This window comes from Nannobrachium achirus (assembly GCF_963921795.1).
Source record: "Nannobrachium achirus genome assembly, chromosome: 2".
NCBI lineage: Eukaryota > Metazoa > Chordata > Actinopteri > Myctophiformes > Myctophidae > Nannobrachium > Nannobrachium achirus.
The window spans coordinates 67,266,501-67,290,752 of NC_137811.1; the positions used below are offsets into that span (position 1 = coordinate 67,266,501).

Genomic DNA, 24,252 nt, shown 5'->3' on the forward strand with positions numbered 1-24,252 from the left:
CAAAACATTTTTTTTTTCTCAAAATCTTTTTTTCTCAAAATTTTTTTTTTCTCAAAAAACTTTTTTTTCTCAAAAAACTTTTTTGCTCAAAAACTTTTTTTTCTCAAAAAACTTTTTTTCTCAAAAACTTTTTTTTCTCAAAAACTTTTTTTTCTCAAAAAACTTTTTTTCTCAAAAACTATTTTTTCTCAAAAAACTTTTTTTTTCTCACAAAACTATTTTTTCTCAAAAAACTATCGTTCAAGTGCGACCCGTGATAACGGCCAAAAATGCGCCAAAACGCCACTAATTAGTCGAAATGGCTGACTTCCTGTTTGGTTTCTGATTGGCTGCTGGCCTTGTGACGTGGGTAGAGCTGCGAGGGCCCGGTCATCGCTGCTTGCAGCTTTAATTTTATTTACATTTACCTATGAAGGTGGATTCTGTTTTTCAATGGGAATGGAGTGGTATCTTGCCATTTGCGGGTTTCTGCAAAAATACGCTCCATTCTCTATAAAAATTAGAAAGGAAAAACAGGGAAAGAAACCTGGGCAAAAATGCATTTGCAGGATATTTTCAGGAAAATAGCAGCAATAAATATTGAATAGCCTGGGGTCCCTTCACTTTTCTGGGTTTGATCCGGTCGGGAGCGAGAACCACTTTACGTCATGTTGTAGTCCTAGATGGACTACACTTTGGCCGGAACTATCAAACTGGATTCAGTTTTAACCCAAAATATTCCCCTGCACTCAACGGCATACTTTTAGGGCCTACCTAATAAACTCTTTGATGTGGAGTAGTTTTGCTTTTGAAAAATTTGTTTGGTATTTGCATCTTTTAGTCCAACTCGTAGCGACTGGCAAGACTATACACTAGGCTACTCGAGCATTTTAATAGCAATTGGGGAAACAAACGGGGGAAAACAAGCACCACTTATTCTGCTGTGGTTTCCGCCCCCGATAAAGCCTGGTGACACAAGGCTTTAATACTGAAGAGTTGAAACGGCACATCTGTACAGTACAGTAAGGTTTTTCCTACTCAAGCCATTAATAAATCCTTCCTCTCTTGTCCCTGTCCCCTGTCCCCTGTCCCCTGTCCCCTGTCCCCCTGTCCCCTGTCCCCTGTCCCCTGTCCCCCTGTCCCCTGTCCCCTGTCCCCTGTCCCCTGCCAGCTCAGTGCGTGGCAGCCAGTGGGACAGGCGTCTCTCGGTGGAGGTGTGGGACTGGGACCGCACGTCCAGGAACGACTTCATGGGGGCGCTGTCATTCGGCGTCAGCGAGATCTTCCGCCGCTCGGTCAGCGGCTGGTTCAAGCTGCTGGCCCAGGACGAGGGAGAGTACTACAACATCCCTGTACCCGACCCCGACCTGCAGGTATATATAGAGTACTACAACACCCTGTGTACCCTGTACCCTGACCTGCAGGTATATATAGAGTACTACAACATCCCTGTACCCGACCCCGACCTGCAGGTATATATAGAGTACTACAACACCCTGTACCCTGACCTGCAGGTATATATAGAGTACTACAACATCCCTGTACCCAACCCGACCTGCAGGTATATATAGAGTACTACAACACCCTGTACCCTGACCTGCAGGTATATATAGAGTACTACAACATCCCTGTACCCGACCCCGATCTGCAGGTATATATAGAGAAAGAAGTAGTCGCCAGCACTCAAGGAATCTCCTTTTTACATGATTTTATTTACCTCAATGGACAGAGTGAAGTCAACGGGCGCGTTTCGACCCTTCGGTCTTCTTCAGCGTTGTATACGTTGATACAACGCTGAAGAAGACCGAAGGGTCGAAATGCGTAAATAAAATCATGTAAAAAGGAGATTCCTTGAGTGCTGGCGACTACTTCTTTCTCATAAAGCCTTCATCTAACTTGGAGTATTGCAGGTTGTCTGCTTCATTGCAGATACCTTTCTCTACTAGGTATATATAGAGTACTACAACATCAGGTGTATACCGACCCTGACCTGCAGGTATATATATAAAGTACAACAACATACCTGTACCCGACCCCAACCTGCAGGTAGCACACACCATTTCAGCACCATGGACAGAGACACAAGGGGCTAAATCAGTGTTTCTCAAATGGGGGTCCACAAAAGTACTGCAGGGGGTACATGAGAAAAAATGTGATTATGTATTTTACTGTTATTGTTAATCATAAAACATTGACATACTTTGTGTAAACCTGCTCATCTGTAAATTGCTAAAACAAATTACCTGTACATCATACAATAACTAGTACAACTGTTATTGAATAGAAAGCAATGTTATTTGCCTTTATGCTTAATATTTCTAAGCAAAATGCTGTAGTCAGGGGAAGAAATTGGCTTCAGAAATCTGTATAACCCCCCGGCTCCACCGGGCGCGTCGAGCGTCGCGTCAACGTCAACGCAGGGAACGCTCCCGTTTTAATCAATGAAGGGTGCTCCACTGCCGACGTCAACGTCCGCGTCGGACGCTCAAATTCGCCCCGGTTCATTTTTTGACGGCGTCCGACGCCGGCACGACGCCGTCATTTTGGTGGAGCCCTAGCCTAACCCCCCAGCTCCACCGGGCGCGTCGAGCGTCGCGTCAACGTCAACGCTGGGAACGCTCCCGTTTTAATCAATGAAGGGTGCTCCACTGCCTACGGCAACGTCAACGTCGGACGCTCCGGTGACGGCGTCCAAACTCGAAAATCGCCCCGGTTCAATTTTTTGACGGCGTCCACAACGTCCAGTCATGTTTAAAATATGAATAAATGCATTGTATATTTAAATGTAGGCTACATACGTGCTTTTCTGCTGTTGGCTATCCATTCATGTCATTCACAAGGGTGACTAGATGTCCCAGAAATCCTAGCATATTTTTTACGTAATTACAGCGATCTTCTTTGATAAAATTATACAACATAGGCTTTAATCATGACAAAACAAAGTGGTCCGTGGTGCATTGCTGCTCTCTGCTGTGAACATAGTGTGCTCTATACGTTCACATTCAGGTCACAAATAGTTTTATTCCTGTTCGAAAGTGATTTTCATGTAGTTTTGGAAATGGGCTATATTGGCAATAGAATGAATACACAGCCGCTGCGCTGCGGTGGAGCCGGTCGGACGTCAATGTGACGGCGTCAATGAAGCCGCCACGACGCAGAGCAACGCGACGCTGCCGGTGGAGCCCTGGGGTAAGGGGGTACTGCAGCGAAAAAAGTTTGAGAACCATTGGACTAATAGATCTGCAATATACAATATTCTCACAAATATTACGTGAAACATTTGGGAATATTTTTCTTCTTCTTCTTGAAACATGTGAATCTTGTATGGATGGCACAGAATTCTTTCTGGTCACAGTCTTTTGGGGGCCCTTAACATGAAAAGGTTTCAGAACCACCGTGTAATGCCTCGTTCACATACAGAAAAGCCAAGCTAATGGTTTGCTTGGTAATTCAATGTATTCTCTATGCAAACCAGCTTTTAAAATTTCCAAGCTGGAAAAAAAGCTTGGACATTTTTAAAGCTGGTTTGCATAGAGAATACATTGAATTACCAAGCAAACCATTAGCTTGGCTTCTCTCAGTGTGAATGCAGCAAAAGGTACAGTTTCATGACGGTACAGTTCACTGGTACAAGGTCTACTAAAAGGAGATCCATGAAAAGACTAAGCTTATTTCCACTGGAAACCATTTAAGTATCTCATATAACATTGAATGACAGACAAATAACACAGTACTATGCAGTAGATATGTAAAGAAAAACAAAAAAGAAAACAGTAAGTCTAAACAAACAGTATATACAAAGAAGGGGCAGGGGAGGGTAGGGTTGGGCTAGGTTCATTTTTTTACCAGTTGCGAACGGCTGCTGCCTGTAAGTGGTTTTTCAGGGCAATTTTAAAGGATGCTAGTGATCCACACTCCTTTATGGCCTTCGGTAAGGCTTTCCACATTTTGGTGGTATAGCAGAAAAAAGAGTTTGACCCTTTGTTGGTTTTGACTCTGGGTTGAAAGTGATCTGTGGCGCTGCCTCTGGTGTTGTAATTATGGACATCCTTAATGTTTATAAAGTATTTTGATAGGTACTTGGGTATCATAGTGGTGTAGTGTATCTTGTACACCAGGCCCATTGCAAGTTGCTGTACTCTGTCATCTACTCTGAGCCACCCCACTCTTAACTGGTGAGTAGCGGTGAGGTGAGTCTGATAGGGAAGGTGAAGCAGGACCCTAATTAGTTTATTTTGGGCTGTTTGGAGTTTAGTTTTCAGGGCTTGTGGGGCGTCACGATACCATACGTGGACTCCGTAGTCAAAGAGGGGCTGGATTATTGCACCAGCTATGGTCTTCAGTGTGTTGAAATTGACCATCGGGGCGATCCTCTGTAGGAAACGAGTTCGTGACGATAATCAAGTATAGGGTGTTAATTTATGAAAAAAGAAACATTAAAATATGTAGATAAGAGGTTTTTGCCCAACCAGAAAGGGGGGAGGTCAGTATATCGTCGTTGTCGGGTGAAAACCTTGTATGTCCAAAACCGTTCGTTTTGCATTTATCATTTTAAAAATGATTTGAACTAGTGAAAACAGCCGATCTACAAGCACACAACGCCTCGCAACATCATACAAGGCCGTGCGACGGCCTTGTATGATGAAGCAGGGCTTTACTTTGCGAAAGAACGTACACATTTGAAACTCGGAGATACAAGGTTTCTGCCCGACAACGACGATATCAAAAGCAGAGGTATCCAACCTGCCCATTATAGACAGTAGAGTAGAGTGCAGTATTTGACTTGTTGTATTGCTCTAGTCTGAGAGGCGGTTTTGTTGTGTGTGTGCGTATATGTGCGTGCGCGCGTGCGTGTGTGTGATGATTTGACATCATATAACTATAATGGATGTCTTTTGCTTTGATGTGCAAGGAAACTGCAATAAAATAATTGGAAAAACCAGCTAGCTAGCCCTCAACACACACGCGCGCACGCACGCACACACACGCGCACGCACACTCACACACACACACACACACACACACACACACACACACACACACACACACACACACACACACACAGACACACACACACACACACACACACACACACACACACACACACACACACACACACACACACACACGCACACGTGCGCACCGCACGCCAGCTGACACCGCTCTCAAATGCCTTTGTGCGATGCTGGCTCAGTATCTGGTCTTGTCCGCCCGCTGGTTATTTTATCAGCCTTTAGAAAAAGCCTTGTGAGATTTATGCCTGCTGTTGCAGCCAGATAATTAGACCATAAATTACATGATGGACTCCTTGACAGTTACACCCTCTGACCAGCAGGGCGCAGGCATGCTCTGCTTCCACATCACAGTAGCCTATATACTGTATATACTGTAAATGCTGAGCTTTTAGCTTTTCTATGAAAAAAATAAAGAACTTTCCAGGAACACATTTATAGCCTCCTTCCTCTTTTTTTTAGAGAGAGAGAGATTGGTTAATAATTTCCCAAGAAAGCAGAATTTGAGACAGTATAATGTATGTCGTCACTGTCGAGTAAACCTTGTATCTCCAAGTTTCAAATGTGTACGTTCTTTAGCAAAGTAAAGCCCTGCTTCATCATACAAGGCCGTCGCACAAAAGTAGTGAAAACAGCTGATCTACAAGCACACAACGCCTCGCGGTGCGAGGCGTTGTGTGCTTGTAGATCGGCTGATTTCACTAGTTTACATTTTAAAATGATAAATGCAAAACGAACGGTTTTGGACATACAAGGTTTTCACCCGACAACGACGATGTGTGAGTTCTGCTTGTGTGTGACATTTCCCCTGTTCAAGTTAACCCTTTAAACCCCTGTAGTGTTAGAGAACTTGAGTTGCTACCATTGGTGGTAAAAAGTACTCAAACTCTTTACTTAAGTAAAAGTGTCGATACTGCAAAATAGAAATACTCCGTTACAAGTAAAAATCCAGAATTCAAAATGTAGGCCTACTTGAGTTAAAGTACCCAAAGTAAAAGTACAAAATGTTTGAAAATTGCTGATCTACAATCTCACAACACGTTGCATTGTGACGCGTTGTGAGCTTGTAGATCGGCTATTTCCAAATAGGCTAGGTATAAACTAGGGCTACAGTGGTTAATGTATGTTTTATGTTTTATAATTATAATTTTGTATCTACAAAGTAACTACTAACTAATAACTAAAGTTGTCAAATAATTGCAGTCGCGTAAAAGTACAATATTTGGATCTGAGATGTAGTGGAGTAGAAGTAAAAAATATTGGAAATAGGAAATACTCAAGTAAAGCATAAATACCAAAAAAGATTTACATAAGTACAGTACTTAAGTAAATGTACTTATTTACTTTACACCACTGGTTACTACTTTGACCACTTTTCCCGTCCACCACCACACCAAATCTCTTCGCCATCTAAGCTCGCAACACGTCGCAACGTGACCAGGGACGTGCTGGGCCCCTGATTCAGCCCGGGAAAAAGAGAGGCCCTCATTTTTTTTATTTTTTTTTAGTTATATTTCCTCGTAGTCGGGTGGAAACCTTGTATGTCCAAAACCGTTTGTTTTGTATTTATCATTTTAAAAATGATTTAAACTAGTGAAAACAGCCAATCTACAAGCACACAACGCCTCGCACCGCGAGGCGTTGTGTGCTTGTAGATCTGCTGTTTTCACTACTTTTGTGCAACTGCCTTGTATTATGAAAGAGGTCTTTGCTTTCGAAAAAATGTATGAATTTGAAACTTGGAGATACGAGGTTTCTGCCCGACAGTGACGATATACTTTGTTGGCTGCCCAGCCCCCAAAATGGAACTAGGGCCGACATTTTATTTATTTATTTTTTCCTAATGGCCGGCCTGGACCGGTCGGGAATGAACCGGCCGTTCGGGAGTTGTCCCGCTTTTCCCAATGGCCAGCACGTCCCTGAACGTGACTCATTGTGAGCTTGTCTCCCTATGTAGAAGGTACCCCACCCATGCACCCTGGGTTTCAAGTGTTTCAACCCATATTATTCTTAACAGCATGGCTCTGTTCAACTTCAAGAACTACAGCAAAGTGAACTGTGCCGTCAAGCGTCAAACATATTTCACAGGTTGATGTGGTTCACGGAGGGCCCTGCCCAGGAGGTGGTACTTTCATTTTGGTTTCTAAAATAGTGAAACTATTGGTGCCATTGGTGTATACCAGGGTTCCCCAATAGGCGGCCCGCCGTCCATTTGCGGCCCGCGGGGGGCTACTGTCTGTCCCACACCAGCCCCAGTAATAATGGTGGTATAAGAGCAGCAACAACACTAGTATATCGTCGTAGTCGGCTGGAAATCTCGTATCTCCAAATTTGTAAGTTCTTTCGCAAATCATACAAGGCGGTCGCACAAAAGTAGTGAAAACAGCAGATCTACAAGCACACAACGCCTCGCACCGCGAGGTGTTGTGTGCTTGTAGATCGGCTATTTTCACTAGTTTAAATCATTTTTAAAATGATAAATTCAAAACGAACGGTTTTGGACATACAAGGTTTTCACCCGACAACGATGAAAACTGTCGCTGGAGTAGCAGGAACGCCACCGTCGCCCCCTGCAATGCTGTGGCCCTCGGCTTGGTACCCTAGACATAATTCGGCCCTTGGGGAAAACTAATTGGGGAACCCTGGTGTATACAGTACAATACCAAACTTTATGCATTGGTCTATACAGTACAATATCAAACGTTATGCACATCAGCTGAGGATGCTTTTTTCATTCTCTTTGCTCTTTTTTCCTTTTGCACTCTCTTTCTTTCCTACGTCATTATTACGTATTATTACTTATTATTTTATATTTAGATGTGTTGTTTTTGTTATTTTGCTGTTATTTTGTAAATACCACTGCATTGTCTGCAATATAGGAAGACCTAACAATAAAGTACAACCTTGAACCTTGAACTAGATCTACGGCAGCTCAGGGTTGTGGGCTTGTCTAGATCTGGTATTTTCACAGAATGTTCGCCCTTCCCATAATAGGAGTTAATGCCGTTGAAGTCTTGCACATCCAGACAAAAAATTTAGAACAGCATCAGCAACAGCAGGGGGAGGTATGAATGATGAACCCGCCCTCTCTCTCTCTCACACACACACACACTATGACTGAGGTAAACAGTAACGTGGAGGCTACTGACTAACACTGTTCTCCCCATGCTGTGCAGGAGCCGATGCCAGATGTAGTGACGCCCATCGCTCTGACGCCCAGCGCTCCTCTGACGCCCGGCGCTCTGCCCCTGCTGGCGCCCGTCTCTGTGCCCCCCGCCTCCCAGCCTTCCCCCGTTCCCGTCGTCCCCGCCACCACCGCCATCACGCCCACTGCTCCCGTGTGCCCGCCCCATGGCGTTCATGCCCATGCCCATGTCCATTCCCAACATGCCCATGTCCACGCCCACACCCCGGGCCCGGGCAAGGTCAAAGTGGACATTCACGACTTCAACTTCCTCATGGTGCTGGGGAAAGGCAGCTTCGGCAAGGTAAGGATCAATCCGTTTTGTCTCCTATATCAGTGGTTTTCAAACTTTGAAATTTGAACTTCTCCCCTTAACTTTGACAGTGTACAAATGGAACCGAATGGACCCGTTAGGGTCCATTCGGTTCCATTTGTACACAGTCAAAGTGACAGACTTGAAAGGGTCAATTTAGACCCCCATAAAGTAACCTAGAGAGTTCCTGAAATCCACTTTTGCATTTTTATACACAATAAGCCCATTCCCAAGACGCACCGCAAATCTTTCATGGGCAGATGGTGTAAATAGGGACTGGGGGACTGGTGTAAATAGTAACAAAGAAATCCGCCGGCTTATTGTGTATTATTGTGCCACTTGTACACATGCCCACTGAAATCAAAATACTAAAATCGCAAAAACAATAGAAAGCCGTTAATGAAAACATTTTAACATTACAATCTAAAATATGAACCCTTGTTGTAAAAAAAAAAAAATCCTTTGAAAAGGCATTTCATTGTGCTGGTTTCCCGTGACAAGGAGGACAGAAGGAGACGGATGCTCGGTGCCCAGTGCTGTAGTGCTTGTTTTCCTTCCAAGTTTTCATTTTTTCCCTGGCTGAGTCGAGCGCCTCTAGGATGGAACAGCATCAGTGCCTCTCCTCCTCTGCCTCTCCTGCTGGCAGTACACTTCAAACAAAGACAAAACTTTGTTCTTAAATTTATTTTGCCCCGGCTTGCTTGTTCTCTTGAGGACCAAATAGTTTCGTACTCAATGTACGCTGCTCCACTTTGACTGTCAAGCACTAAACCCTGTCCACGTCCACTGTGTATCTTTGTGTCGGGTAGAAACCGTATCTCCATATTTTAAGTCGTTTTTAAATCCGCAATTTTTTGCTATTTTTGAATTCGAATCCTGAAAAGTTTTGGACATTATGTGAGGTCTCCACAATGTACAGTGCGAACAGTTATTTTGACGCTCAGACCTCCGCTGTGTTGTTTACATCGCTCCCCGACATGCTTCGTCAATCTCCGAGATTTCACCGTTTCTGGCGACAGACGCAGTGGACAAAGTGTGAGCTTATTACTCTCCGTGAATTAATTGCCATCTGGTTGTGTGCGTGCGTGCGTGTGTGTGTGTGTGTGTGTGTGTGTGTGTGTGTGTGTGTGTGTGTGCAGGGGCGTCACACCAAATTCTGGGCCCTGGGTACAAGGATTCACTGCGGGCCCCCCATGAATGTTAACTATTGAAAAATAGCAGATATACAAGCTCACAGCGCGGCACCGAGTGCCGCGCTGCGAGCTTGTAGATCTGCTATTTTTTGAAAAGTCGTGAAAATGTGTGCAAGAAACGTATGGTTCCATGTCAGTGGTGCTCAAACGTTTCCATGTCAAGGACCCCGAAGATGATTATGTATTTGGCCATGGACCCCCATCTCAAAATATTTAGTTCCAGGGACCCCCAGAAGCAAAATTTTGAGCTACAAATGTTCGCTTAAAAAATACATATATTCAAAGATTTGCACACATTTTCACAACTTTTCAAAAAATAGCAGATCTACAAGCTCACAGCGTGGCACTCGGTGCCGTGCTGTGAGCTTGTAGATCTGCTATTTTTCAATAGCTGAAGTTGCTAGGGCCCCTCCACCTTGGACCCTAGTAACTCAGTCCTACTTTCCCCCCCTGATGTGTGTGTGTGTGTGTGTGTGTGTGTGTGCGTGCGTGCGCGCGTGCATGCGTGTGTGTGTGTGTGTGCGTGTGTGCGTGCCTGCGTGTGTGCGTGCGTGCGTGCCTGCCTGCATGCGTGTGTGCGTGTGTGCGTGCATGCTCGTACCTCCTAACCTCCTCAGCTAAGTCTTTCCTCCAGACTGTCCACAGTATGTTGTCGCCAGCAGCTTGCCGACATGAAAACCGTAGAAATAATGAGCGCGGCTTGAGAGTCAAAAATCTAATTAAAAAATGTTGAGAATCACTGCTTTGCATCAGAAAAGTGTTCCCTTCCTTCCCACATGCTCATAACCGTAGAGACACAGTCACGAAATAGAAATCCGATACGTCCTCTCCCAAATGAAGTGATGGATATGCAAGCTTGTACATCTGCTATTTTTTTAACATTTTGAAAAATCTTCCAGCACATCTGGCATCTGGCACTTCTCTGGCCCCCACCAACCCCAGTAATAATGGTGGTATAAGAGCAGCAACAAAACTAGTGTATCGTCATTGTCGGGTGGAAAACCCGTCTCTCAAAATGTGTACGTTCTTTTGCAAAGTAAAGCCCTGCTTCATCATACAAGGCCGGCGCACAAAAGTAGTGAAAACAGCCGATCTACAAGCACACAACGCCTCGCGGTGCGAGGCGTTGTGTGCTTGTAGATCGGCTGTTTTCACTAGCTTAAATCATTTTTAAAATGATAAATGCAAAACGAACGGTTTTGGACAAACAAGGTTTTCACCCGACAACGACGATATCCAAACTGTCGCTGGAGTAGCGGGAACGCCACCGTCGCCCCCTGCAATGCTGTGGCCCTCGGCTTGGTTCCCTAGACATGATTCGGCCCTTGGGGAAAACTAATTGGGGAACCCTGATGTAGGCTATTATGTAGAATGGGCCTCATCGGTTAACAAGCCTATAAAAATAATATAAATTACTTTTGACAATGACATTTCCGCTTTACAAGACCAGACAGCGAAGCCTTGTACAGGGTCCCCTCAGGTCCCTTTATTAGTGGGTCTGCTGCTCCTGTGTGTGTGTGTGTGTGTGTGTGTGTGTGTGTGTGTGTGTGTGTGTGTGTGTGTGTGTGTGTGTGTGTGTGTGTGTGTGTGTGTGTGTGTGTGTGTGTGTGTGTGTGTGTGTGTGTGTGTGTGTGGGGGAGGGAGGGCGTTAGCGCTTACTGGCTGAAAGCAGGTGACCGGGCGCGACCCCCGACACCTGGATACTCCTCTCCTTTTATATCGTCGTTGTCGGGTGAAAACCAAAACCGTTCGTTTTGCATTTATCGTTTTAAAAAGTGATTTAAACTAGTGAAAACAGCAGATCTACAAGCACACAACGCCTCGCACCGGCCTTGTACGATGAAGCAGGGCTTTGCTTTGCGAAAGAACGTACACATTTGAAACTTGGAGATACGAGGTTTCCACCCGACGACGACGATATTCAGTCGGAGACAGGCCTTGTTAGCTGAGCTAATGAGCCAGTCGATCTAAGCCAAAAAAAGGCCTAACCCAAAATAAATTGCAATAGTAATCATTCAGGTTTTTTTTATTATCCTTTTGGTCATCCAAATAACAAAAGAAAGTTGTGAAATATATATTCATATATTCACGGACACTCGTGCACACTCACCCGCACACACACACACACATGCGCGCAGCTGTTTGAAAAGAGCCTATGTACATTTTTGCTTCGAAAATCTTCTATGGGGGTCCCTGGCGCAAAATATTTTCAGATGAGGGTACTTAAGGGCCACTTCACCTCTGGGACAACCCGACCTTATTTAATTGTTGTTTGGGACACGATCAACACAATCCTGAGTTAATTTTTTGTGTTCAATCTGTTTTTTGAGATATTTTAGTATTTCAGCATGTACTAGTGATGCGTTTTGCATCATATGATGATAAACATGACAGTGTTTGAGATGGAGTTAAACAGCTCTAGAAAGCAAGCCCAAATAAGGAACTACACTTTAGAAAAAAAAGAAAAAAAAAGAAGAAGAAGGACAAACAACAAATAAGAATTAAAAAAACAACGCAGCTACTAAATATCCATAAGCGACTTTGCATAAAATCATGCCCAAAGTCGCTTTATAATAAGCAACTTTGGCCGTAATATGATCACTTCAGCACCACAGACAGAGACACAATGGGCTGAGTTAACAGATAGTTGGGAGCGTTGTGAAGCTGGAGTTGTACTTGGTGTATGAAAAGAAGCAATCCACTTAGCTCCCATGTATTTCCAGCAATAGAGTTCTGGGGGGGCCCTGCCTGCCTGCCTGTGTGCTGCGCTCTCTTCCCCTGCCCTCCTCTGGAAATCCCCCGGTGCTGTTTCATAACCGCCAGCCCCGAAACCAGAACGCACAGCAGCCTCACACAGAGGACAGGAGACAGTGGCGTCAGTTCAGAAAAAGCTAAGGTATGGCAACATGACTGGTGCTTCGCGCGCGTGCAAGACACCAGTCATGGTGTCTTGACTGGTGTCTCTACGGTTTCTTGGGCAGCTAAACATGGCATGTTTTAGTAAACGTGCCACAATTAACAATAATGCATTGCACCTGTGCGGCTGACCTGCGGAACCTGGGAATATACCATTTTGTCAAGATGGGGAGAATACAAGTGTGGAGAATATAATAACCAGTAAGACTCCCACAATCTGTCGGTAGATAATGCCGGTCTTATATAAGGGTCATTTGTGTACGGTGTGATGTCATACTGATGTCAGCAGTGTGATGTCATACTGATGTCAGCAGCTATGTCTCTATATATGGAGTTATATGTTGTTCGTGTCCAAATATGGGGCTTGTGAGGTCAGACTTAGTGAGATTCGTCGGTTATCTCCATATATGGAGGGATGTGTTGGTTATCTCCATATCTGGAGATTCAACCTTCAACGTGTAACTATGGCTACCTAACGACTAGCCACATGACGTGAAGGTGAGTGAGGGTCTTTGTAACAGCCACCCCCAGATTTCCTGTGGAAATCTGTACAATATCGAGAAGGCCCGAACGGAAACTCTTAGTCAACTGGCCAACCCATCAAAGAGTAAAGGGACATCAAGGCCTCTCTCTTGTCAATGGGCTGGTGTCGGCCACCCCGTACGGGTTCTAGTCTGAGGTGATAGCCTGCCACCCCGTTAGTAGGCAGGGGTCCCGACAAGCCAAGGGGTCGATTGCACCAGCTTCCTCCTGCCGCGAAGGGTGCCAGCATGACTCACACCATCCTTCCTAGACGATTTTGACATCTTGTTACTAATCTGTCGGTAGATAATGCCGGTCTTATATAAGGGTCATTTGTGTACGGTGTGATGTCATACTGATGTCAGCAGTGTGATGTCATACTGATGTGGAGATATGAGCAGGGCAAAGGTGTGACGTGTGACGTGTGACCGACCGACGGACGGACGGCCGGTGGAGGTTTTGATACTAAACTGCGACCTGACGGTCGCAATAATACCTTGTTAAACTGACCATTTTGTAAAATTTTGCATTTGTAGTTATTTTACTGTAATTTAACAACATAATAACCAGCACAGATAGACAAAGAGACATTCATGGATTTATATTTAAAAGTAACTTTTGTTTTCCCCCCTGGACCCAGGGTATGGCAGCTGCATACCCCTGCCATACCCAATTGACGCCCCTGACAGGAGAAGTAGAACCAACCCGCTTACATAAGGGAGAGGAGGAGGAGGAGGAGAAAAAGGGATAAAAACCAAGCCAACAAGGAATGAGAGGGAGAGAGAGAGAGAGAGTGAGAGAGAAGGGGGGGGGGGGGGAGAGAGAGACAGCGAGAAAGAGAGAGAGTAAAAAGAGATTGGAGAGAGAGAGAGAGACCCCAGGGGGGTCTACCGTACCGTAGACCAATGTTTCTCAACCTGTGGGTCGGGACCCCCAGGGGGGCCCGCCAAATTATTTCTGGGGGTCCCCAGATTATTAGTGTGCAACATTGTTTTCTCACTCAACAGTAAACAAACCAACATAAAGTTTAAGTGGTATCTACACATTTCTAAAGTGACAATTTAAGGACTTTTTAGTGCCTCTAAAATGACAAATGAAACACTGGCCAAACTGTCAAATATTAGAGGCAGACATTTTGAAAATAGCAGATGCTCACATGCGCACATGCTCACAACGCCTCACGTTGCGAGGCGTTGTGAGCATGTAGATCTGCTATTATCAAAATAGAACCGTGTTATACAAAATGTAATTCCTCAACTCTTCAGGATGGGGGGTCCTCAGTTAAAATATAATAATTTTGGGGGTCGCGGCGTGAAGAGTTTGAGAACCACTGCTGTAGACAGACAGACAGACAGACAGACAGACAGAGAGAGGAAACTGTTTTCCTTGTAACAGTAGATCCAAAAAAGGGCTGAAACCTGTTAGGATGCCAGGTAGAGAGCAAGAGAGAGAGAGAGAGAGAGAGAGAGAGAGAGAGAGAGAGAGAGAGAGAGAGAGAGAGAGAGAGAGAGAGAGAGAGAGAGAGAGAGAGAGAGAGAGAGAGAGAGAGAGAGAGAGACATACACATCACAGACGGCAGGGGTGTGTGACTGTGTGACCGACACCTCAACAATGGTTGACTGTCGCAGTGACACGCAGGCACTCGTGCACACTCACTCACACACATGCACGCATGCATGCACGGACAAACTCTCAGTCGCAGACCATGAACACAAGTCCACACGCATGCACACACGCACACAAAAGCAATCACATGCACTAGCTGGCAATTGCACACACGCACACGCACGCACGCACGCACGCACGCACGCACGCACGCACGCACGCACGCACGCACGCACGCACGCACGCACGCACACACACACACACACACACTATCTGGTTCTCATAAGGAAGTGTGAGTAGCCACATTGATCTGTGTAAAGTGAAAGTGTATCGTTCTATGAAGGCATCTGAAAGTCAAATGAGAGTCTTTGTTCCTCTGACTGCTGAGCACAGCAGCTCTCTGATGGAGAGAGACAGCTGATTGGCCCTCTGACTGCAGAAAGACAGCTGATTGGCTGTCTGACTGCACAGAGACAGCTGATTGGCTCCATGACTGCAGAGAGACAGCCGATTGGCTGTCTCTCTGCGGTCTGACAGCCAATCAGCTGTCTCTGTGCAGAGAGACAGCTGATTGGCTGCTTTGAAGTCAGCCTGACATCAGCCACTCACTGTCCGGTCCACTGGTTCCCAACTTCTGGCCCGGGGACCACCAGGGGTTCAAATGAACCTTTATATCAGTCGTTCTCTATAGCCTCGAAACCCAGGCTTTTATTTTGGCAATAGGAAGAAAAATAAAAGCCTAGGGTAACCTGCTGCAGTTTCTGGCATAGGAAGTGGGAGGCGGGCCATGGCACAGATCGTGAACCAATAGTGTGTGCCAGCGGCTACGTCATTGTAGTCCTTAGCGGCCATTTCTTGGGTCAAAACACAGATGTTTCAATTGTTTGATTGCATAGAACTTATGCTTTACTCCAATCAGAACACCTGTGTAAGGTTGTGTTTACCCAAGAAATGGCCGCTCTTAGAACTACATTTGGCACACCCTATAGGATCCACCGGCTGTTTTCAGCCGTCTGGAATCAATGGGGGTGAATTCATTGTAATCAAATTATTGTCTTAGGAATGCGACAAAAAACTAAAAATATGAGTCTCCATGGCATGAGTAACCGATAGAAAAAAATTCATTTTGGGTGTGAACTACTCCTTTAACACACTTGCTTGGTTTCTCCCAATAAATGAATATATCACCTTTTTTTTCAAACCAAAAATACTCGGAAAAAAAAACGGGCGAAATGTAGAGTTGTGTGGACCTCTCCACTTTATAAATGCCATCTGCGCCCCTGTGTACTTACCGTACAATGCAGTACTCCTGGGGTAAATGTACCGGTCAATGACTTTCCACCGCTGTCTGCCGGAGTGTTTAAGTTTCATGAAGCGTTCCGGAGAGAGTTCCTTCAGAAAAAGAAGTCACCGGCGGCGCAAACATTTCAATGACAAAGAGCGGGTCACGGAGACTGGCCTTATACCTGTGTGACACAACGTCCATCCTGCTCACTGAGCCCAGCCTGTCACTGCAGGGGAGTGAGGGGAAACTGGCAAGTGTATTTAAGCTGGCAGATAAATTGGCTCTGTTCACAGTCCAACCTGGAGCTGTCTGCTGGGGACAGAGAATACAAACAGTGGTGGAAAAAGTATACTGACATTGGCCGGGTTTCCCAAAGCGATTTTAGCCCTTCGTAGCTCACGCATGGTCGTAGAGACCAAGCCCCGACCGTCATGTTCCCGTGTTTACATGGGTTCGAGCAGATGTGACTTAATTAGCCCAACACCATCACTCAGATTTCACAAAGAAAGTGCGTAATAAAGTCTCACTCCTGTCTAAATTCGGTACTGCATTCTGTAATTACCTGTAATTACCTGTATCCTCTGTGTTCTTTAACACATTGGTTGCCCCTAGATGGAGCCAGAGTCATCCCCTCTGGCTGCCCAGGTCCACCACCATTCTATTGCACACGGCCCTGCTGCGTCAGTGCATGCGTAATGACGTCACTTGGTCACATGACCGTAGTCAGGATGTTTTGGTCTTCCACCTAGTATGGGCCAGTGTAGCCTAAAGCTATTGTTTGCCGATCTAATTTGGTCATGTTTCCAGCCACGCCCGGAGTTTTAGCCATAAAAACAAACATCAGAGATAAAGGGCTTTAAAGATGGGGGCATGCATTGGAGTATACGGAGAAAAACGGCCGCGCGATGCTCTCAGCGTCCATTGGAAACAACCCGCGGTGATTGGGCAACACCCAGGCGTAGCCCCGAACTTACGGTGAGATTTAATATTGTTACTGTAAATACAGTAAATGCAGTGAACGCGCCGTGGGCCTCCAACGACATCAAAGAGTTTGACGCGTGGGCACTTGCTGAGTTAATAAGAAGCCTTTTTATCCGATCGCTGTCTGTTTATCTCAATGGGGTTGGTGCGCATGGGGCACGCCAAGAAATACATGGGAAAACAGAACACGATCGGATAAAAAGGCTTCTTATTAGAGAACACGGAGGATATGGGTAATTATAGAATGCTGTACCGTATTTAGACAGGAGTGAGACTTTATTAAGCATTTTTTTTGTGAAATCTGAATGTTGGTGTACTTGTAGGGGGCTAAATAAGTCCCTCTGCCCGAACCCATGTAAACACAGGAACCTGATGGTCGGGGCTTGGTGGTCTACGACCATGCGTGAGCTACGATGGGCTAAAATCACTTTGGGAAACCCAGCCAATATTTACTTAAAGGACAACTTTTTTACAACAAGGGTTCATATTTTGCCGGCAATGTCTTTGTTACTATTCACACCAGCCCCCATAAGTCACATCTGCCCATGGAAGATTGCGTTGCATCTTGGGAATGGGCTTATTGTGTCGCTGTGTAAACATATGCAAATCATAATAGTTAAAATCACTAAAACTATAGAAAGAAGTAAATGAAAACATTTTAACAGTCATCTTTTCTTTTCTCTAATGACTATCTAAAATATGAACCCTTGTTGTAAAAAACACAAAGTTGTCCTTTAAAGTAAAAGTATCAATACTGCAATGTAGAAGTACTCCGTTACAAGTAGAAGTCCGGAATTCAGAATTAGCCCTATTCACGGCCCGCCCACTCAGCATCCCCCTGGTGCTGAAGTCATGTTTTGAAGGGTAAAACCCTGCTAAAAGCCCATAGAGTTAACACAGAAATCGCAATTTAATGCAATTTCCAAATAGTAATGTATAAAATACGGCTAGCATGATCAAGAACACAAGATAGTAAAAGGCACAAAGCATTATAATTTACTTTACCGTTCGAAATAATGATTTATTGGCTTTTAGTCCAGCTATTTCTGTATTAATTTCCCCTGCAAAACTGACATCAGCACCAGGAAGTTGCTGAGAAATTGTGGGTAATGTATATTTTGCAATAACGATCCAAATCTAAAAAAGTAACAAGTATCTAATGTTTTCAAATAATTGTAGTGTAATAAATATATTATTTGCCTCTGAGATGGAGTAAAATACTGAAAATTGCACCAGTGGTTCTCAACCTTTTCAGGCCGCGACACCCAAAATAATCATCTATCTATAAATGCGACAAATCTCTGTCTGTTTGTTTGTAATCCGCGTATCTCGAGAACCGTTCGTCCCACCGGCTTCAGATTCGGCACGCGCGTTCCCCGCCGCCGCGCGGAGTGCAGTGCCGGGCCTCGACCCGACCCGACTCGCGGTTTTCCGAAACCGGCGCGAAACGTTCGGAATCTCCTTATGCGGAGCTGATTGTTGACATCAGGCTGTTCCGGAGGAAATCGGCGCAAGCGCTGAGTCATTGTGACATCACTTCATAAAAGGCTCTGACATCACGTACGCCACATGAGTCAACACAAAATCTCTGTGAATGTGTATATATGTATGTAATCCGCGTATCTCGAGAACCCTTCTTCCCACCGGCACGCGCATTCTCCAGATATGGGCATAAAGTCTGACATCAGAGTTTTCCGCAACCGGTACTGTGTGTGCAGAGATCTTCATATATGGGCATAAGTGGACAAAGACAAACAGATGGTCAAAACGGGTCCTATGACAACATGTATATTGGGGTTTGCATTAAAGGGTGGGGCATTCATGGGGTTTGCATTAAAGGGTGGGGCATTCATTCCCTATTTCAAATTCGGCACGTGCGTTCCCCACCGCAGCAGGTAGTGCAGTGCTCGGCCTCGACCCGACCCGATACACGATTTTCTGGAACCAGCACGAAAGGTTCGGATTCTGATGTCTGACATCAGGATTTTCCGGAACTGGCACTGTGTCTGCATAGATCTCCATATATGGGCATAAAATGGATGCAGACAGACAAATACAGATATCTCCAATATGGGCATAAATGGACACAGGCAAACAGATGGTCAAAGATCTCCATATATGGGCATAAAGTGGATGCAGACAGACAGATACAGATATCTCCATATATGGGCATAAATGGACACAGGCAAACAGATGGTCAAAACGGGTCCTATGACAACAGGTATAATGGGGTTTGCATTAAGTTTGTCTCCTCCTCCATCTGTTTGTCTGTGTCCCTTTATTCCCATTATGGAGATCTCTGTATCTGTCTGTGCCTCCGACTGTGTTGCAGACACAGTGCCGGTTCCCCCTTTAATGCAAACCCCATTATACCTGTTGTCATAGGACCCGTTATGACCATCTGTTTGAAAAAGCGACAGAAATCTCATATATGGGCATAAAATGGACGCAGATAAACAGATATCTCCATATATGGCATATATGGGCATAAAATGGATGCAGAATCACAAAGATCTCCATATACGGGCATAAAAGGGACACAGACAGACAGATACAGAGATCTCCATATATGGGCATAAAATGGACGCAGATAGACAGATATCTCCATATATGGGCATATATGGGCATAAAATGGACCCAGAACTATAACTGCAGTGATCTCCATATATGGACATAAAATGGACACCGACAGACAGACAGATACAGATATCTCCATATATGGGCATAAATGGACACAGGCAGACAAATGGTCAAAATGGGTCCTATGAAAACAGGTATAATGGGGTTTGCATTAAAGGGCGGGGCATTCATTCCCTATTTACATTGTTCCGAGTTGGCCAGGTCGCCGACTAGACGCTGGGCCGCCCGAAGGGCGGCCCAGCTTCTAGTCTATCTATAAATGCGACAAATCTCTGTCTGTTTGTTTGTTTGTAATCCACGTATCTCGAGAACCGTTCATCCCACCGGCTTCAGATTCGGCACGCGCGTTCCCCGCCGCCGCGCGGAGTGCAGTGCAGGGCCTCGACCCGACCCGACTCGCGGTTTTCCGAAACCGGCGCAAAACATTCGGAATCTCCTTATGCGGAGCTGATTGTTGACATCAGGCTGTTCCGGAGGAAATCGGCGCAAGCGCTGACTCATTGTGACATCACTTCATAAAAGGCTGTGACATCACGTACGCCACATGAGTCAACAAAAAATCTCTGTGAATGTGTATGTATGTATGTGAATCTCGAGAACCGTTCTTCCCACCGGCACACGCTTTCTCCAGATATAGGCATAAAATGAATCCCCGAATGCGGAGCTGATGTCTGACATCAGAGTTTTTTTTGCAACCGGTACTGTGTGTGCAGAGATCTCCATATATGGGCATAAGGGGACAAAGGCAAACAGATGGTCAAAACGGGTCCTATGACAACAGGTATATTGGGGTTTGCATTAAAGGGTGGGGACAAAGGCTAACAGATGGTCAAAACGGGTCCTATGACAACAGGTATATTGGGGTTTGCATTAAAGGATGGGGCATTCATGGGGTCCGCTCCAAAAAAGAAAATAAAAGAGACAAAAACAAACATAAGACAAGCGACAAAGCGTGGGACTGGGAGGATGACTTGAATGATGCAGATTTAAGCAGGCTGTGTATTCTGCTTAAAGAAGAAACAAACAAAAAGCGACAGAGATCTCATATATGGGCATAAAATGGACGCAGATAAACAGATATCTCCATATACGGGCATAAAGGGACACAGACGGACAGATACAGAGATCTCCATATATGGGCATAAAATGGACACAAATAGACAGATATCTCCATATATGGGCATATGGGCATAAAATGGCATAAATGGACACAGGCAAACAGATGGTCAAAACGGGTTCTATGACAACAGGTATAATGGGGTTTGCATTAAAGGGCGGGGGATTCATTCCCTATTTACATCGTTCCCGAGTTGGCCAGGTCGCCGACTAGACGCTAGCTTCTAGTATTCTAAATGGGACCAAATGTGACTCAGCGTGACTGGGGCAGTCATTTCGGAAGGCAGGGCTTTTCACTACTGCTAATATGATTTTTTTTTTTTTTTTTTTCTAAAATGAAAAAAGCCACAAATGCATCTCAAAATATCTAGGCTACATTTCACGCCAGAGCTTAACTCTGCATGTAAATAAGACTTTTTTTAATTAATGTGAGAGATCGTCAGGTCATTTGCAGGTTAGACATTTATTTAGAACTTGAATATCTCAAAAGTAGTATTTCAGCATGGCATCATTCTATAAGCCACATCTTCAAAACTGTTGGGTCAATCTCCACAACCAATATAGCATTTTGTAGCTATGATCCCCAGCTTTCAAATGAAATGAAACAATGAAAATGAGAAAAAATGCAATGACTAGCCGTCAGCCGCGCTGGGACACAAATGTGTACAACACTCAAAGCCATGTAAAATCAACCAAAAGTTTAAAATAGACAATGACATAATGTTACTTTCCAACGCTGCATACACCAGTACTGTACAGGATAAGCTCCGTGCACAGGATGACAAAAAACACGGCGCCGCTATTAGCATGCAGAGTGCGTAGCTAGCGGTAGACTGATGATACGGTGGCATGATGATAGCGCTTACGGCAAATTGCTGCCAAATGATTTTTTAATAACCGAACCGAGAGAGGAAAAAAAGAAACACATACGTTGCGCTCAAAAATGTTAATCTTTTTTTACTTGGCGAAAATAAAGTGTCAGACAGTCTGCATGCGTCTCCGGGCTTAAATCATCCAGCCGTTTAATTTGCTGTGATCCACGTCCTAAAAAATAAATAATAGAAAAAAACTTTATGAATTTTTACATTTCTACTTTTCTCAGAGTACTGTGCTCCGTCGGTTGGTCTGAGAGCCTGTGTTTGTGTCTCTGTTGGGGTTTTTGCCTGTGGTTGTCAAAGTGCGGTCCGATGTCCCCCATGGGGTCCTAGAGGGGGGTTCCAGGGGATCCCCAGCTAAAATGTTTTAGCCACAGAAATATTCTCTTATGAGTGGCACGAGATCACTGTCCACACACATAGCCAACATACCTATAGACTGTAGCCAACATACCTATAGACTGTACAAAAGAAAATATGGACGGTGGGAACCCATTGGTTTCTATGCTGTGAAAATGAAGGTTTTTTTTTGCCCTTGTATGGATGTCGCCATCATGGTACCCATTACTACCCAAGGAATGCTATTGGCTGCCAACGGTCACGTGCAACACGTGCAGCAGGGATACATGGGACATTTTCTTGAGCTTGCAGAAAATAAAGCACACGAATAAGAATCATCACAAGCCTATGATCACAAGCCCCTCCTACAGTATACCCTGCTTTAACATCAATTATCTATCTATAAATGCGACAAATCTCTGTCTGTTTGTTTGTTTGTTTGTAATCCGCGTATCTCGAGAACCGTTCGTCCCACCGGCTTCAGATTCGGCACGCGCGTTCCCCGCCGCCGCGCGGAGTGCAGTGCCAGGCCTCGACCCGACCCGACTCGCGGTTTTCCGAAACCGGCGCGAAACGTTCGGAATCTCCTTATGGGGAGCTGATTGTTGACATCAGGCTGTTCCGGAGGAAATCGGCGCAAGCGCTGAGTCATTGTGACATCACTTCATAAAAGGCTCTGACATCACGTACGCCACATGAGTCAACACAAAATCTCTGTGAATGTGTATGTATGTATGTAATCCGCGTATCTCGAGAACCCTTCTTCCCACCGGCACGCGCGTTCTCCAGATATGGGCATAAAGTCTGACATCAGAGTTTTCCGCAACCGGTACTGTGTGTGCAGAGATCTTCATATATGGGCATAAGTGGACAAAGACAAACAGATGGTCAAAACGGGTCCTATGACAACAGGTATATTGGGGTTTGCATTAAAGGGTGGGGCATTCATGGGGTTTGCATTAAAGGGTGGGGCATTCATTCCCTATTTCAAATTCGGCACGTGCGTTCCCCACCGCAGCAGGTAGTGCAGTGCTCGGCCTCAACCCGACCCGACCCACGATTGTTTGAAAAAGCGACAGAAATCTCATATATGGGCATAAAATGGACGCAGATAAACAGATATCTCCATATATGGCATATATGGGCATACAATGGATGCAGAATCACAAAGATCTCCATATACGGGCATAAAAGGGACACAGACAGACAGATACAGAGATCTCCATATATGGGCATAAAATGGATGCAGATAGACAGATATCTCCATATATGGGCATATATGGGCATAAAATGGACCCAGAACTATAACTGCAGTGATCTCCATATATGGACATAAAATGGACACCGACAGACAGATAAAGATATCTCCATATATGGGCAAAAATGGACACAGGCAGACAAATGGTCAAACGTATACGGGCATAAAAGGGACACAGACAGACAGATACAGAGATCTCCATATATGGGCATAAAATGGATGCAGATAGACAGATATCTCCATATATGGGCATATATGGGCATAAAATGGACCCAGAACTATAACTGCAGTGATCTCCATATATGGACATAAAATGGACACCGACAGACAGATACAGATATCTCCATATATGGGCAAAAATGGACACAGGCAGACAAATGGTCAAAACGGGTCCTATGAAAACAGGTATAATGGGGTTTGCATTAAAGGGCGGGGCATTCATTCCCTATTTACATTGTTCCGAGTTGGCCAGGTCGCCGACTAGACGCTGGGCCGCCCAAAGGGCGGCCCAGCTTCTAGTGACATAAATGGGACCATATTTTAACAAAACGCAAATCATGGTGATTGAAACGAGGCTTTAAACTAGCGACAGGAACCATAAAGTATTCATGAAAATGTTTATTAAAGTAAGAAAATCTAATGTAAAGGTTTTGGGGAAATTAATGGAATCCTATGGAGAACATGCTTTTGGTACCAGAACAGCGCAACTAGCGGCCAATCATAGGAACTTTTAGTTCTGTGTTTGCTTCATTTTAAATCCGGACAACTGGCCCCCTGATACATACATATCATTTTTGGCTGTCCTTGACATGAAAAAGTTTGAGGACCACACTTATGATATATATATATATATATATATATATATATATATATATTCTCCCACACAAACAGAAGGCTCTGTTGTCATTGAGGGTGACGCGGCTGCCAATGTTATTTTTGGTTGAAGATTTTCACAAATACGCTGTTATTATGTTTTTGTAACAATTCACAATGAAGGTGTTGGAATGTGTGCGTGTGTGTGTGCGTGCCTGTGT

At 44.8% G+C, this 24,252-nt stretch overlaps 2 protein-coding genes across 2 annotated transcripts in view; one reads left to right on the forward strand and one right to left on the reverse strand.

Moving 5' to 3' along the window:
* prkcg (protein kinase C, gamma) overlaps window positions 1-24,252 on the forward strand; it is a gene marked incomplete at both ends in the record, with an annotated part of 117,388 nt that overhangs the window by 58,186 nt on the left and 34,950 nt on the right. The window contains 2 exon segments of the mRNA XM_080743649.1: window positions 1,151-1,493; window positions 8,168-8,479. Coding sequence (XP_080599775.1) covers window positions 1,151-1,493; window positions 8,168-8,479 — 655 coding nt within the window.
* The window catches only part of ccdc106a (coiled-coil domain containing 106a), a 366,031-nt gene continuing 352,798 nt past the window's right edge, over window positions 11,020-24,252 (reverse strand). The window contains exon 9 of the mRNA XM_080752418.1: window positions 11,020-11,040. The gene's annotated coding sequence lies outside the window, so the exon portion shown is untranslated. The remainder of the gene's footprint in view (window positions 11,041-24,252) is intronic.